The sequence below is a fragment of the Mesitornis unicolor genome, unplaced genomic scaffold, assembly GCF_000695765.1.
Source record: "Mesitornis unicolor isolate BGI_N332 unplaced genomic scaffold, ASM69576v1 scaffold12925, whole genome shotgun sequence".
NCBI lineage: Eukaryota > Metazoa > Chordata > Aves > Mesitornithiformes > Mesitornithidae > Mesitornis > Mesitornis unicolor.
In genome coordinates, this window is record NW_010186330.1 from 154,828 (window position 1) to 167,910 (window position 13,083).

The 13,083-nt window shown below is 44.3% G+C and overlaps 1 protein-coding gene across 1 annotated transcript in view; it reads left to right on the forward strand.

The window, feature by feature from the left end:
• Positions 1–11,999, forward strand: part of ADARB2 (adenosine deaminase, RNA-specific, B2 (non-functional)) — a 105,507-nt gene extending 93,508 nt beyond the window's left edge. The window contains exons 8-10 of the mRNA XM_010185123.1: positions 3,460–3,641; positions 9,049–9,227; positions 11,823–11,999. Coding sequence (XP_010183425.1) covers positions 3,460–3,641; positions 9,049–9,227; positions 11,823–11,999 — 538 coding nt within the window. The remainder of the gene's footprint in view (positions 1–3,459; positions 3,642–9,048; positions 9,228–11,822) is intronic.
• Positions 12,000–13,083: the final 1,084 nt, after the last annotated feature.

Consider the following 13,083-nt stretch of genomic DNA (forward strand, 5'->3'; position numbering starts at 1 on the left):
ACCTACAAATAATTCCATAGATGTTCAGGTATCAAAGGACTGAGTCAGTACATCAGCCATTTGTGTTGGTCAAGGGATGAACACGCACAGGATAAAAGACCTTACCCCAAATATTTGTCAGTTAAATCTATTGTTTATGCAAAATGCTGAACTGGCTGCCCTCCAAGGTAAAGCTTTTTATCCACAAAACAGAAGCAGAATGAGTAACCAAAAATTTGTTCCGTCATTAATGTGCTTTCACTGTGCTCTGAAGGACAAGAGCAGCAGAGCAAGGGTCTTGTTTTGGCCAGCTCGGCATGCTGAATTAGTGGGACTCATGCATGTGCTCAGGACCGCTTTCCGGAAAGAGACAACTGGCTAAACACTTTGCTGAACCTGGGCTAAACTTGAAAGCAAAGCTCCTTCTCTGCTTTTCCATCCCTCTTCTCTGAATGGATGCTGCTAAGCCAGTGCTGTGTCACACCAGGCAGCAGCAGCGCACAGGTGGCAGTGCCATCACCCTCAGCACCATCACCACCACATGAACACCAGGCCTGGCACTGCTCAAGAAGACCTGGCAGTCCTCACAGAATATTGCCTTCTTGGTGTCAGCACCTCTTCTGACTTCTCTGTCCTTCCTACCATAGGATGCTGTCTGATTTTGGACTGGATCTTTCTACACCACCTTCCACCCATCAGGCACAGCTCGCTCTCACGCCCTGTAATCTTTGTTATGTTTCTTCTCTCTTGTTTTTTTGGTGTGAGCCCTATGTCTAATCTGTCTTCCATCTTCTTATACCTTGAAGTCAAACCCGCAGTGGCTGAGGTGTAGGTTTCATTGCCCCCCACCTGCCTGAGTCATCTCTTGGGATAGAAAAACAGGGTTGTCTCAAAGAACAACCATTGCATCCAGAAGCTGTGGACTTCAGCTCTGAATAACAGAGCAGACTTCAGTAAATCATACTGCCTTCCCACTTTGGTTCCCTAGGATACAAAAAAATGGGGTTTTGCCTCACAGCAGCATTGTGATTAATTAATGAATGTTTGTGAAATGCTTTTAATACATAGGGGATGATCTGATCATGGTTATACTATGATTTCCAATAATGTAATTCCATTGACATCTGAATCCCTTTTTACACTGGGATGAACTTCAGAGAAATCTCTGAAGAAAAGGCAGGTTCCTTGCACAGAAATTAAATTAAATAATCATTATTACCTTGTAATTTGTGATCTGAACACAGTCCTCTATTTTGGTAAATAGAGCTCAGATGATTTCTCGTGATCTGCATATTGCTGGAATTCAAATATTGTTGAACATAAGTTGTTTTCTGTTTGGCTGCTTTTTCTCTCCTTCAATCGAATATACAAGGTTTTTTTTAAGTAAATGTCAAGTGTTGAAAAAAACCACCAATATCTTACAAGTTTCTATCTGGACAAAGATATTAGCGTCTAATTTTTTTACTGGCCTCAGAAGCTGGTCAGAGGCACAGCACTGTTAGCTGAGCTCAACTCTATTTCTTAAGCTTGCATTATTAATTTTGCATCATGATAAGCTATTTACTCAAAGAGGCAGCAAGTGCTTTCCTTTAAAAGTGATGTTATTTGCAGGAATGACCACCGTTTTTTTCCCCAAATGAAGTTATGCAAATCTGATCGACTAAAGTAAATGTTTCATAAAACCAATGAGTGTTTAAATTGTGGGACTAAATTGTTTGTATATAAATATTACCTTTTATATTCCATTTGAGTTTTATGTAGATGAGCACATTACTTTAATGACCTGCATTTACAGAGAGAGACAGAGAGAGTCTGACTCTGAAATCCTCAGCAGCCAGATGGCTGCCTTTTCTTGCATGAGATTAAAAGATGTTTCTCATTCACAACCCTGCTTCGGAGGCAAATTAATATAGCCAGCTAAATTGCTTGTGTTTTTGGAATAAAATTTAAAGAGAACTTTTTAAAGCAATTGGTGTCACAGGTTCCTAGAGCAGATTGCTCTCCAGGTACAGCATGCTGGTTTTAAACATTCAGTAATTAATGGAAAGTATTCCATGTTAATTGACTGCTTCAGGAAAGGGAAATATAATGACTCCTTATTAATCATGAAAAGAGACATACAGCACGGAGGCACTGCAATAATTGCACTAACGGTTGAGAAATGTTAATTAATGAAAAGAACAATGATGTAAGAAATTAGCTACATAATGCTCGCTGCTGATGGAGATTGTGCTTTAAACACATTATTTAGCATGGCAGGCACTGGATGTTGCCTTAAATAGCAGCCACCTCTTACCCTTTCCTTCAGTCAGCCACAGAGTTCCAAATGTTGCCAGTGTTTTGGTTTTAAATGAGCCAAAATACGCTGTCAAAAACTACATTTTCTGAAGTATCTTCAGTTTGAGCTCCTGAACTCAAAACTGTTCAAACAGATTGACAGCATTTGACTTATACAAAAATATTATCCAATTGTATGAGAGCATGTTAGTGTTTGTGTTGTGAGGAACAACTTCTTGTTAGATGGGCTGAGCTAAATATATTTTCCAAGAAGATAACTGCATCATGACTCCTTTCCCCTTTTTTAATTTTTCCACTTTTTAACCAATTACCTGTCCCCTGAAGAACTTAGAGAGAGCATCCTGACATATTTGTGTCTAGGCGGATGTAAATATTCATAGAACAAGAAAGTGCAGAACAGTTTTGGCAACTAATCCAACAGCTCATGGTCACTGACAGATTGAAGGCCCGAAGGTTTCCACCATCACTCTGTTGTACCTTCAAGACAGCAACAGGGTGAGATATACCCATCACTCTAAACACTGTAGAGCAGGTCAAACTATTGGTTACAAATAGATTGCTTAAAAGTGTAGCTCTTTTTTTTCTCTTCAGGATTTGATTCTTATGGATGTCTTCATATCTGCATGCTCATTTGTGCAAGGAAATGTCAGCCTGTGAAGCTTTCAAAAATTATTCACAACAATTCTGTGGGAATTTTGGCCACCTAAGTCACATATTAGCTTGCCCTGTATGTCATGGGGATGGTGCTATTGTGTGGCAAACAGAAAAGAAAGGTAGAATAACAAAAGCACTCATCTTAGTTCTACCATTGCAAGCGTAAAATTATAGATGCAGAAAAAAATTAAAATTCTGCTAAGGACATGCTAAATGAACATTCATCAAACACTAAATGCTTTTATAAAGAATAGCTCTCAACAGGAGACCTCTGTTTGCAACAACACAAGGCAGGAAATAAGTCTCTTAAAACAGTGACGCCACAATAATGTAAAACCAGGGGAGTTAGTGCACTGGTGTATAATAACCGAAGAGTGCAGTGCTTCATGCATCGCAGGACAGGACAGGAATGATTTCATACCTCATCCCTCCACCTCATGTGCCAGCCTTTGCTGATTTTCCCAGGGCAGCTGTCTTGTGGCCATTCCTCCACCCATGTGTTTTATTGCTCCTGAATTTCTTTTCCAGATGGAACATCCTTGGGCTCCAAGGTGCTCTCCTCAGCTCCTTCATCGAACCCATGTACTTGCACAGCATCATTGTGGGAAGCCTCTATCACACTGGTCACCTTTCCCGGGTAATGAGCCATAGAATAGAAGACATTGGTCAGCTGCCAGCTTCATACCGGCGCAATCAGCTGCTTCTCAGTGGTAAGCAAACACCTGCCTGCAAGACAAATGAACCCCTCTCCCGTCGCTAATTGTGCCAGTCACCAACAAGAAAGTTTATCTGTTTGTAAGTAAACCATTAGCCCATGCCTTCTTTTTTTCCTTCAGAGTATGAATTTGTAGAATGAAGAAACAGATGCATTTAAATCCAGTCCCTTTTTCATATGCAGTGACCTCAACAAGGATCAGCAGTGGATAAAAGCTAACTGGGAAAACTAACACTGTACAAAGACTGCTCAAAGTGGATAAAAGTGTCTGATTAAGTAAAAGATTTCTAAAAAGCAGGGAGGAAGTTTTCAATAAATTTTAGGTTTGACTCTCCCATCCTGCTCTCTCTCACCTAGCAAGCACACAAATGTGTGGAGTCAGGAGAACCCACCCTCACATCTCTGGCCTTTTATGAGCATGCCCTGCCATCAGTGCCCCTTACTCAGAGCCCTTGCTTCTTCTCCATGCACTTGCCATCATGTCTGGAGCAGATGGCCATGAGAAAAGGACTGTTTGTTCATGCAGGAGACTCTGCCTGCTCAGCAGACTGCAGGGAGGCATTGCTGCCATCTGATGAGGCTGCTACCTCTTGTGTCAGTATCTCTGTGGTTTCCAGCTTTCTTTTGGGCTGCTCTCACTGCCACCACTTCTCCTTTCCAACCCCTGTCCCTACTCCAGGTCTCCAGTCCTTTCTTCTCCATCCCCCTGACTCCCAGTTCCTTAACTACCAGCCAGGCAGCAGCTCTCTGGCCTCATCCCAGCAAAATCCCATAGTCTTGAATGCCTTCAGCTCCTCATGAGGCATCTGAGTACTAAGGACCAGTTCTGCACAGGATTAGACCCTTCTATGACTTTTAGACTCTCAAAATTGTTCTTCAGAAGAATTCCCCAAGACACCAATACGATGTCAGGGTTACAGGGATGGAAGGTGAGGATGCTTTATTGGAGTACATCATCGCCTTTCAAAGTCCTCTAGGCTCCTCAGTCAGGACAGTGCTATCTTATCCCTTATCTATTTCACGTTCTTTCTTTTTTAATGTGTCCTTGTGACAGAACTAGTTTGGCTGATGCAAAAGTGATAGTTTAGCCACTGGGGAAATTCTCAGGTTCTGTGTGGTTTAGTACATCTGGTAAGTGTAATGTGTGTGTACATGTCATGAGGTGAGTAGGTCAAAAGGCTTATCCATATTTGAACAGTTTTTCTCCATTTTTTAACTCTTCAGTATAGCCAGCCAAATACTGTGCAATGCACATATGCAGGAAACTGCGCTCCACACTTCTGCTGCACCCCATCTCCCATAACCCATACCTCCACACCTCCTCCTGTCCCTCCTGCCCTGGTCCAGCGTAAGTGTGACTCAGCCCTATCTTCCTTCATCATGAGAGAGAGAAAGGAACTCGCAGCTGGTGAGGAAAAATCTCCCCATTTCCTGAACCTGGCTGTTATTTTGGTAACACCGTCCAATTTGCCAGAAGCCTCTGCATCTCCCACTAGGGAAACTGATCTCATCCTGTGTCAGTCCTAACTCATTATAAGTCTACCCATACGTTAAGATCAAAACCACTTTCACTGTGTCTGCAAGATTACAGGGAAGCCCACTTGAACTACTGAAGGACTGAAACCACAATAAGTGATTTAATAAGAGATTTCACCATGGAACTGCTATTGCTCTGCTGGGTTGGCCTTGCAAAGTAGAAGTAATGGCTCATACTTGGCCCAAGTGTGTATTTATGTCCAAGAGTCGTTGCTAGAGATTCCAAGGGAGTTAAAAATGCATCAGAGGAGCCCTTACTTTAAATATCTGTGTGTTTCATGGCTGGCTTCTTCCTTCCCTGAAACTTCTTTTGGAAAAGCTTTCGCTTTGCTCTTGACACAACCACAAGGTTTTCTTCAGCCCAGGAGAATGAGTGAAAGGAATCTATCTCTGTCTACATTGTTTTTGTCTCTAAAGCCATTATTTGTAATCTTCCCTCTCCCACAAATCCCAGGGAGCCAATACCACTTAAAACTTGCATTGCTAAGGCTTGTGCTGCATTTCTCTTGCCTGGAAAACTGTGTTGACAGCATAGCCAGTGGCTAAGGAGATGGGCATCTAACAAAAGCCAAACTGAATGCATCGGAGTCCAAACATTAGCAACCTCCACCAGGCAACTCCACCTCCCATGCTTCTGTCAGGGATCAGACCAGCCAGGGATTTCAAATTGCAGGAGTCTTTCAATTATAAGGATGCCAATTTTGTCCCTTGGTCATTGCAGTACAAACATTTCAATGGAGAGGAGAGTCACAGTGTGGGATGAGATATCCTGAGATAACTCCTTGGCTTCACAGAAAAATAATCAGTGAGGTTTTCCACTCACACCAGTCCCAGCCAGATGGAAATCCACTCATTCACTGAGATTACTCTTGGGTGTATTTTTAGATGAAAGAAAAGCCCTCTGTCATTTTTATTTCCTTTTCATTTAAGACTGAGGCCATTCTAAGGGGTATCCTGAAGAGGCCTGAGGCTTTGCTAGGGGAGAGAGGAGAACGAGGGCAGATAACAGTTCAGAGCCCACAGTACTCAGATTTGTGTTATTCATACAAAGACTCTTCCTTTCCTTCCAGCTTCTACAGCCTCCTATTGTTATGATGGTTTTCAGGAGGATGTTTTACATAAAGGAGAGAAAATGATCTAGAATATTTACTTTTCAGATAAAATCAGAACAATTATTTGTCAAAAGAAAAACATGAAAAAAGTGTTTAGAAGTTATCAAAAACAACAATCAGAGAATATATCTAGGCTCTATATTCACATCTGTCGTGAGTCTCATATGTTTTGTTTCTTTAAAGCCTCTTCCCTTGCATTTGGAAAATGATGTGAAAATGTCTTCTACTTGCCAAAATATGCGTACTTATATATGATAGCTGGGAAGAGAAAGCATGAAAGCCAAACCAGCACAAAGGGTTTTCCAGGTGCTGGGGCAAGATCCTGGCCCTCACAGTAGTGCACCAAGGGCAGAGTGAGGTCTCAGACAGGGCAGGCCTGTACAGCCCCATCTGATGGGTGCCTACAGCCTGCTCTGTCCTCTGTGCAGCCTTTTCTTCTTCTCCTCTGGTCAGTTTTTTAACAGCATTTATATTTATTTAGTGGCCTGTGGCAACTTCGCATGGAAAGGTGTTTGCTATCACATTTTTTGGCACTCAGTCCTCTAGGCATTTGAGTGCTATCTTGACAGAGATTGGTGTGTGGTGTCAAACAGCTGATTTCAATCTGTCTGCATCTTGTTCTGTATAGAGGTGTTTGAATAGCACCAGAGTGCTATCTGATTTTCAAGCTTTCAGTTTATATCCTGTTGCCTAGGTGAACTGGAGTTTTAGATGCAGACTGCTCCGTTATCTCCGGGGGGGGCAAAAAATTGAAAGAAGTATTAATATGACATGAATGTGTTTACAAATCCTGGGTGAGGTTATGACTTAGCTGTAATTCTCTTCTACATACAGCAGCGAGTTCAGTCCCAGTGACTGAGATGGTTTCTGCAATTCCAGCTTTGCCACTGATACAATGTGGTTGTGCTGTATAATTGTTTCCCTTCGATGTCCATTTTCTCTCTTTGGGTGTGCTCCGTCCCATTTGGCTCTTATGGCTCCCTCCTAGGGCAGAGGGGACCACAGAGGATGGAGTAGAGATGGAGCCCATCCCTCACCAGCATTGCTTCCCATGGCACTGAGAGGCCCCAGGCAGGAGGCAGGAGCTGCCTGCAGAGCTGACCCTGCATGGCCTCCACCTGGTCTTGTTCAGGGGTTTACCAAGCTCAGAGTGTTTAAATGCACCTATGGATGCTGGGTTCCCACAGCTCCCATTTCCGCCCATTCCTCCTGAGATCACCAGATATTTATGGTGTGCAAGAAGAGGCACTTTGGAAAGGACAGGCTTTGATCTCTCTTCTTTAATCTTGTCTTCTCTGAACAGCCCATGTCAGTGCTTCTCCCTCTCTGCAAAAGTTCTTTGAAACCCTTGGAAACCCATTTTCCCTTGGAAAATACAAAGGACGTTTCTCTGTTGCCATCCACCCAGAAGCAATGAGAGCAGGTCCCCACCAAGCTGTGCAAACTGTGAGCTGTTCCTGCAGGCAGCAGCTCCAGCAGGAAAAGCAGAGATCCAGCCCCGATGCTGGCCTGTGCCCACCAGCCCCTGCCCACCAGCACAGTCCCCACCTGCCTGCTCACCACAGCGGCTTTTGTTGTCCAGGTCTGCAGGCTAGTGGCCCACACAGTGAATTAGTAGAGAGGAACTCAACAGCTGGATTCAGACACATCATCCAATACCCATGTTTTCGAAAATATTCAGACTGCTTCAGATCACTCTGTCTTTTCCAGGCTTGGAAGCTCTCAGTGTTGATTCTTCACTCCCAGAAACACTAATGAGGAGACAAGGCAGAGCTCACTTGGTTGCATTTATCCTGTGCTGGAAAATTAACCAACCACTTTCATTATTCCTCTTATTTCCCTGCAAAGACCAATCATTCACTGGTTTCAGGTACAAGAAATGAGAAAGCAACAGGAGTCATGGGAAGGCTGAACTACACTAAATGGTTAAGAAAAGACAGGAAGTTACTTGATTAAAAATAACTCTCTGTCATGTCCACACCCACACCTGACCTTGCAGCCCTGATCTGCATATAGAGCCAAGGGAGATCTCACTCATATAGGCAGTGGACTCCAGTATGTGATTCAGATGTTCAAAACTGACCATGTGAATGACACAAAGGTCATGCAGTCACCCCAGGTGACAGAAAACATCTTCATTATCACTGTTTGAAATTAAAAAATATGCATTCCACTTACAGATATCCAAAATATTGCCATTATAACTATCTCTTGAAGAGATTGTTGCACCCATACAAGGTAGGAATCTTGCAAGGCAGACACAAGGTGGAGAGCAAGAGTTTTCTGTGTAGGTCTGTGACATCTACAAGATCATTATTAATTTGACTCTAATAAACATTCTGTGATGATGAAATGTATGTTTTGTGTTTTCTTATCCCCTGCTTATATCCCCTACAATCCATAGTTCCCATCATAGCAAAGGCTCCAGCAGTTAATAGCAGATAAAAGCTTTTCTGAAAGATTTCACTCAGCAATCGTAACACTGTTGTCAGCACCACACACTACAGCCTAATGGCTTTCACTAAGCTAACAAAAAGTTTGCCTGCAAGGTGGAAAAAGATCTATATGAATTGCCAAATTATGTCCCTCTAAGTTACTTGGACTGGCAACACTTAACTGATGGTGACAACAGCATGTGCAGTGCACAATGTGTTTGCTCAAGGAGGTCTCATGTGCCACAATGACCCACCACATGTTAGAAGCCTCTGAAGGCTTTGAGCACTGGTTGTTACTGGTGTCCTTTTTTCCTGCCAGGGGTCAGCCATGCTGATGCTCGACAGCCCGGAAAATCTCCTGGCTTCAGTGTGAACTGGATTGTGGGGAACACCGACCTGGAGGTTATCAATGCCACAACTGGGAAGAGGACCTGCGGGAGTCCCTCACGGCTCTGCAAGCACATGTTTTTTGCTCGATGGGCAAAGCTTCATGGCAAGGTAGGTCTGATCCACTAACAGGACATCGCCACCAGCCATAGGTGGGCTGGTCCTTACCCCAGAGTCAACCCTGGTTTTACAATCTCAGAATGAAGCTGCAGCCTCCACAAGTGTCCTATGTCCCTCCTGGCAGGGCCTCAGAGAGGACCAGGAGCTGAGAGCCTGCAGGGTCAGCTATTGAAGCTAAGAGTCCAGAGAAAGCCAAGGGCAGGTTTGGAGGGGAGGTGGGTGTTCTGGCTGTCCTTGGTGATGGAGCTATGCTCAGATGACCAGTCAAAAGCCAAAGAGAGTGTTAAGTGGCCATAAAAGCACATCTGGGTCATTTTTTATGCCTCTCATCCCAAGTATCCCTTTGACTCTAAGGGGAGTATTCAACTCGCTAAGTCTTAGAGGCCTGAGGGAAGTATTTCTTATTGCCTTGGATGAGAAACTACAGGTTATACTTAATTAGAATGGCCATCACCTTTTGACAGCCCTGCTTTCTCTAGGGAAGATGGCCATGGGCTCCCTTTATTTGAAATGGCACCAAAGTCAATCTGTCCTCGCACTTCTCTTCACTTCCCACAGACAGGAGACATTGGCAGAACAATAGCCAAAATCTACAGGGTGGACCCTAGAGATATAGGACATATAGGAAGAAGTTTGATGTGAAATAAGGAAATTTTCCTCTCATTATTCCTGGTTCTGGAATCACCATTTCTCCTCTTGCTTGACCCTTCAAGAAGGTGTTGGGGGAGAGAAGGACACAGATATCAAGGTGGTGAGCCTGACCTCACCACTTCAAGAGGATCAGCAGGGGAAATGCAAAATGTCTCTTCAGCCCACCTACTTTCACTGCTAGAATATTAATTTGCTATAAGGAGGCTTGTCAAGAACTGTCCTGCAGTGCATGTGGAGTAAAAGAAGATGAGGGCAAGAAAAAATATTTTATGAAGTGGCAAAACCTTTTTCCTACTGGGAAATGAGTAGAAAATAACAAGGCAGAGTGATGGCAAGGAAGTCTGGAGCCACTTCCACCAACAAAGTAATTCGGTAATGCAAACAGAGAGGCAGGGTGCAGAGGTATGAGGACAAGCCCAGAGGGGTTGTTCTGCTTTGGAGGAAACCCCAGAGAAGGAGACTGGTGTGACCCAGCACATCCCAGGCAGTGGCATGACCTATCCTAGCAGGGACCCTGAGCCTGGGGGGAGGAGCAGAAGTGACCAACCTGGACTTCATGCCCAGGGCTCAGTCACAGATTGGTGGCACAGGTCACAACCTATTTCTTGCACAGCAGGTGGCATGTGAAGTGGGGTGAGAAGCACTCCTGCTGCCCCCCAAAATGGAGGGCTCCTCATGGGAACAAATTCTGGGGGAAGTCAGGCCCTGGGACAGGCTATGGCCAGGACTGTGGCCAGGAGACCTGGACTGCACCTATCTGGCACCAGGGGTGGGATTGGGGTGAGCAGGAGGGAGTAACTCATGGCTGAGCAGGGCACTTTGCTTTTGACAAAACGAAACATTTGATAACGTCATCAGTGTCCTCCTCTGGGGAACGGGCAGCTGGAGGGAAGCCACCACCAGCCAGGCCAGTTTGTGGCCCATGAACACCCAGGCTGGCAGCATCGCCCTCCCTCGCTGGCTGAGCCAATACACCCCATGGTGTGCTGGCACCGTCTGGACCACAGCAGCTCATTCCAGGCTTCACATTTGCCTTTTTCTTTAATCTGTCAACATCTTTTGTTTTTAGGGACAGGGGAACGAGTGTTGTTTGCTCACCAAGGTTGTGCTGTGAGGGCGCTTTTTCCTACAGGGTGCTGTTTCCCTGGCTTGTAAGCATTGGACTTTCACCCATCTGCTTGCTCATATTCCAGACTTTGGTTTCTTTCATATAATGTCTCTGCCTCCCTGCTGCTTCAGCACCATTAATGCTTGGGCAGATTAGAGGAGGTTTATTTAGTCTTTATGCAAAGTGAAGGGTGCTTGGTCCTCTGGGTGGTGAGGGGCCGTGGACTCACCACGCTGTCTCCCGAGGCAGGTCCCGGTGGGCAGTTTTGGTGTCCCATCAGAGTGCTCGGTTTTTGCGGCACAGATCCTGATGCAAGTTTCTTACTTACCATCTCTTACTGTAACAAATTAAAGTCGGAAAAGAAGAGGGGGGACACACCCTCCTTCTTGTGTCTCTTGACATTACTTGGAAGTACTGAGTTGCTTCACTTCCCAGGCTAAACTGAGCACATTCTATGAAGATCCCCAGAAAGGATTTTTTTCCCTTTTTTTTCCTCCTAAAAGTCACCTTTACTGAGAAGTAGGTTTTTGCCTTTGTAAAACAGACCAAGATTTGCTATTGCAAATGTCCACTCCAAGTCAAAGCTGTTTACCTCCTTCCTTTTCGCAATGGCTCGAAACCATGTCACAGGCATTTATTGCTTCCCTGTTTTTTTGTTGTTAAACCAAAAGCAAACACACAAAGCACAGTGATAGTTTGTTTGTTGCTTATGAAATGTAGACAGGAAGATTATACGGCTACTGAAGCCTCCTGTTTCTTTTGGCTCGTCGGCTGATTTTTTTATTACTATTTTATTTTTTTCCCTTTCTCTGATTTTCGTTCTGCAGCTGAGCACACGAATACCAAGCCATGGAGACATGCCATCAGTGTACAGCGAGGCGAAACTGGTGGCTCAGACGTACCAGTCTGTCAAGCAGCAGCTGTTTAAAGCATTTCAGAAAGCCGGTCTGGGCACCTGGGTGAAGAAACCCCCAGAGCAAGATCAGTTCCTACTAACTGTCTAAATCACTTGACACCTTCACTACATGACCGGATCAGATCAGCTGGAGAGAAGGCTAGGCAGGACGTGTGAGCCGAGAGAATCGAAGCACTTTGAGATTTAATAGCAGCCTCCATGAGAATATTTGCTTTTAATTCTGTATGGGAAATAACGTAAATAGAAATGTGTCTGATGCACTGAACTCGACTTTAGAAAACTGCTTTTTCATGATCCCTCCCTAAGAATTTACCTTCCCAAATTATAATGCCAGCCTCACAAAGATTCTGTTTTTCATTGTTTCTTGCTGTTGGTTATAACTGATTTGAGGCATTAATGGGCCACCTGTCTGATCCAAAATAGTCTGTTTTCTCTCACACAATCAGTGCAAGATTCATCACTGAATAATGGAAAATAGTGAGCAAAGATGGAAGTACCCCAGGCACACATCATGACAGCAGGTCTCAGAGCACCCATAATCATCCACAAAAAAGGCGTCTAACCTCTATGCAAAAATCATCCTGTTAGCTGCCTAAATATGTGAGAAAGAATTTGGACCTCAAAGATATGCAGCATTTTTAAACTCTATTTTCCACTGCTGACTCTGAGCACAAGCCAGGCGCCAGAATTCCCGGCGGGTTTTAGAATTATTCCCTCTGACACCTAGGACAAATCACTTCCCACCAGATCTTCAAACCTGGCCCCAAGTTTTGCACGCTGCAGATTTTAATTCTCCAGGCCGAGTTCATCACATGTGCTCTTAAACACCAGCCAGGATGCAGATGCTCTTCAAGAGGGAGATTCAACCCTGCACAGGGGCTGCTGGTGTGATGATGCGGACAGCTCTGGAGCTTCAGGTAGCCCCTAAAATAAGCCAGGACCCAAAGCCTCAGATTTCAAAGCTCATGAGGATCCACACATGAGGATCTAAATTAAATGGCCGTGAGCTCAGGATGCTCTGTATATCTGAAAAATTGCTGGGTTGGGTAGCCACACTAAGACATCCCAGACTAGAAAGCACATTTGACACTTGGCTCTTTCCTGCCTCAGTTTCTCCATCTGTCAAATGGAGATAATAATAATTACCTGGTTCACATCTAAGGAACTTGGCA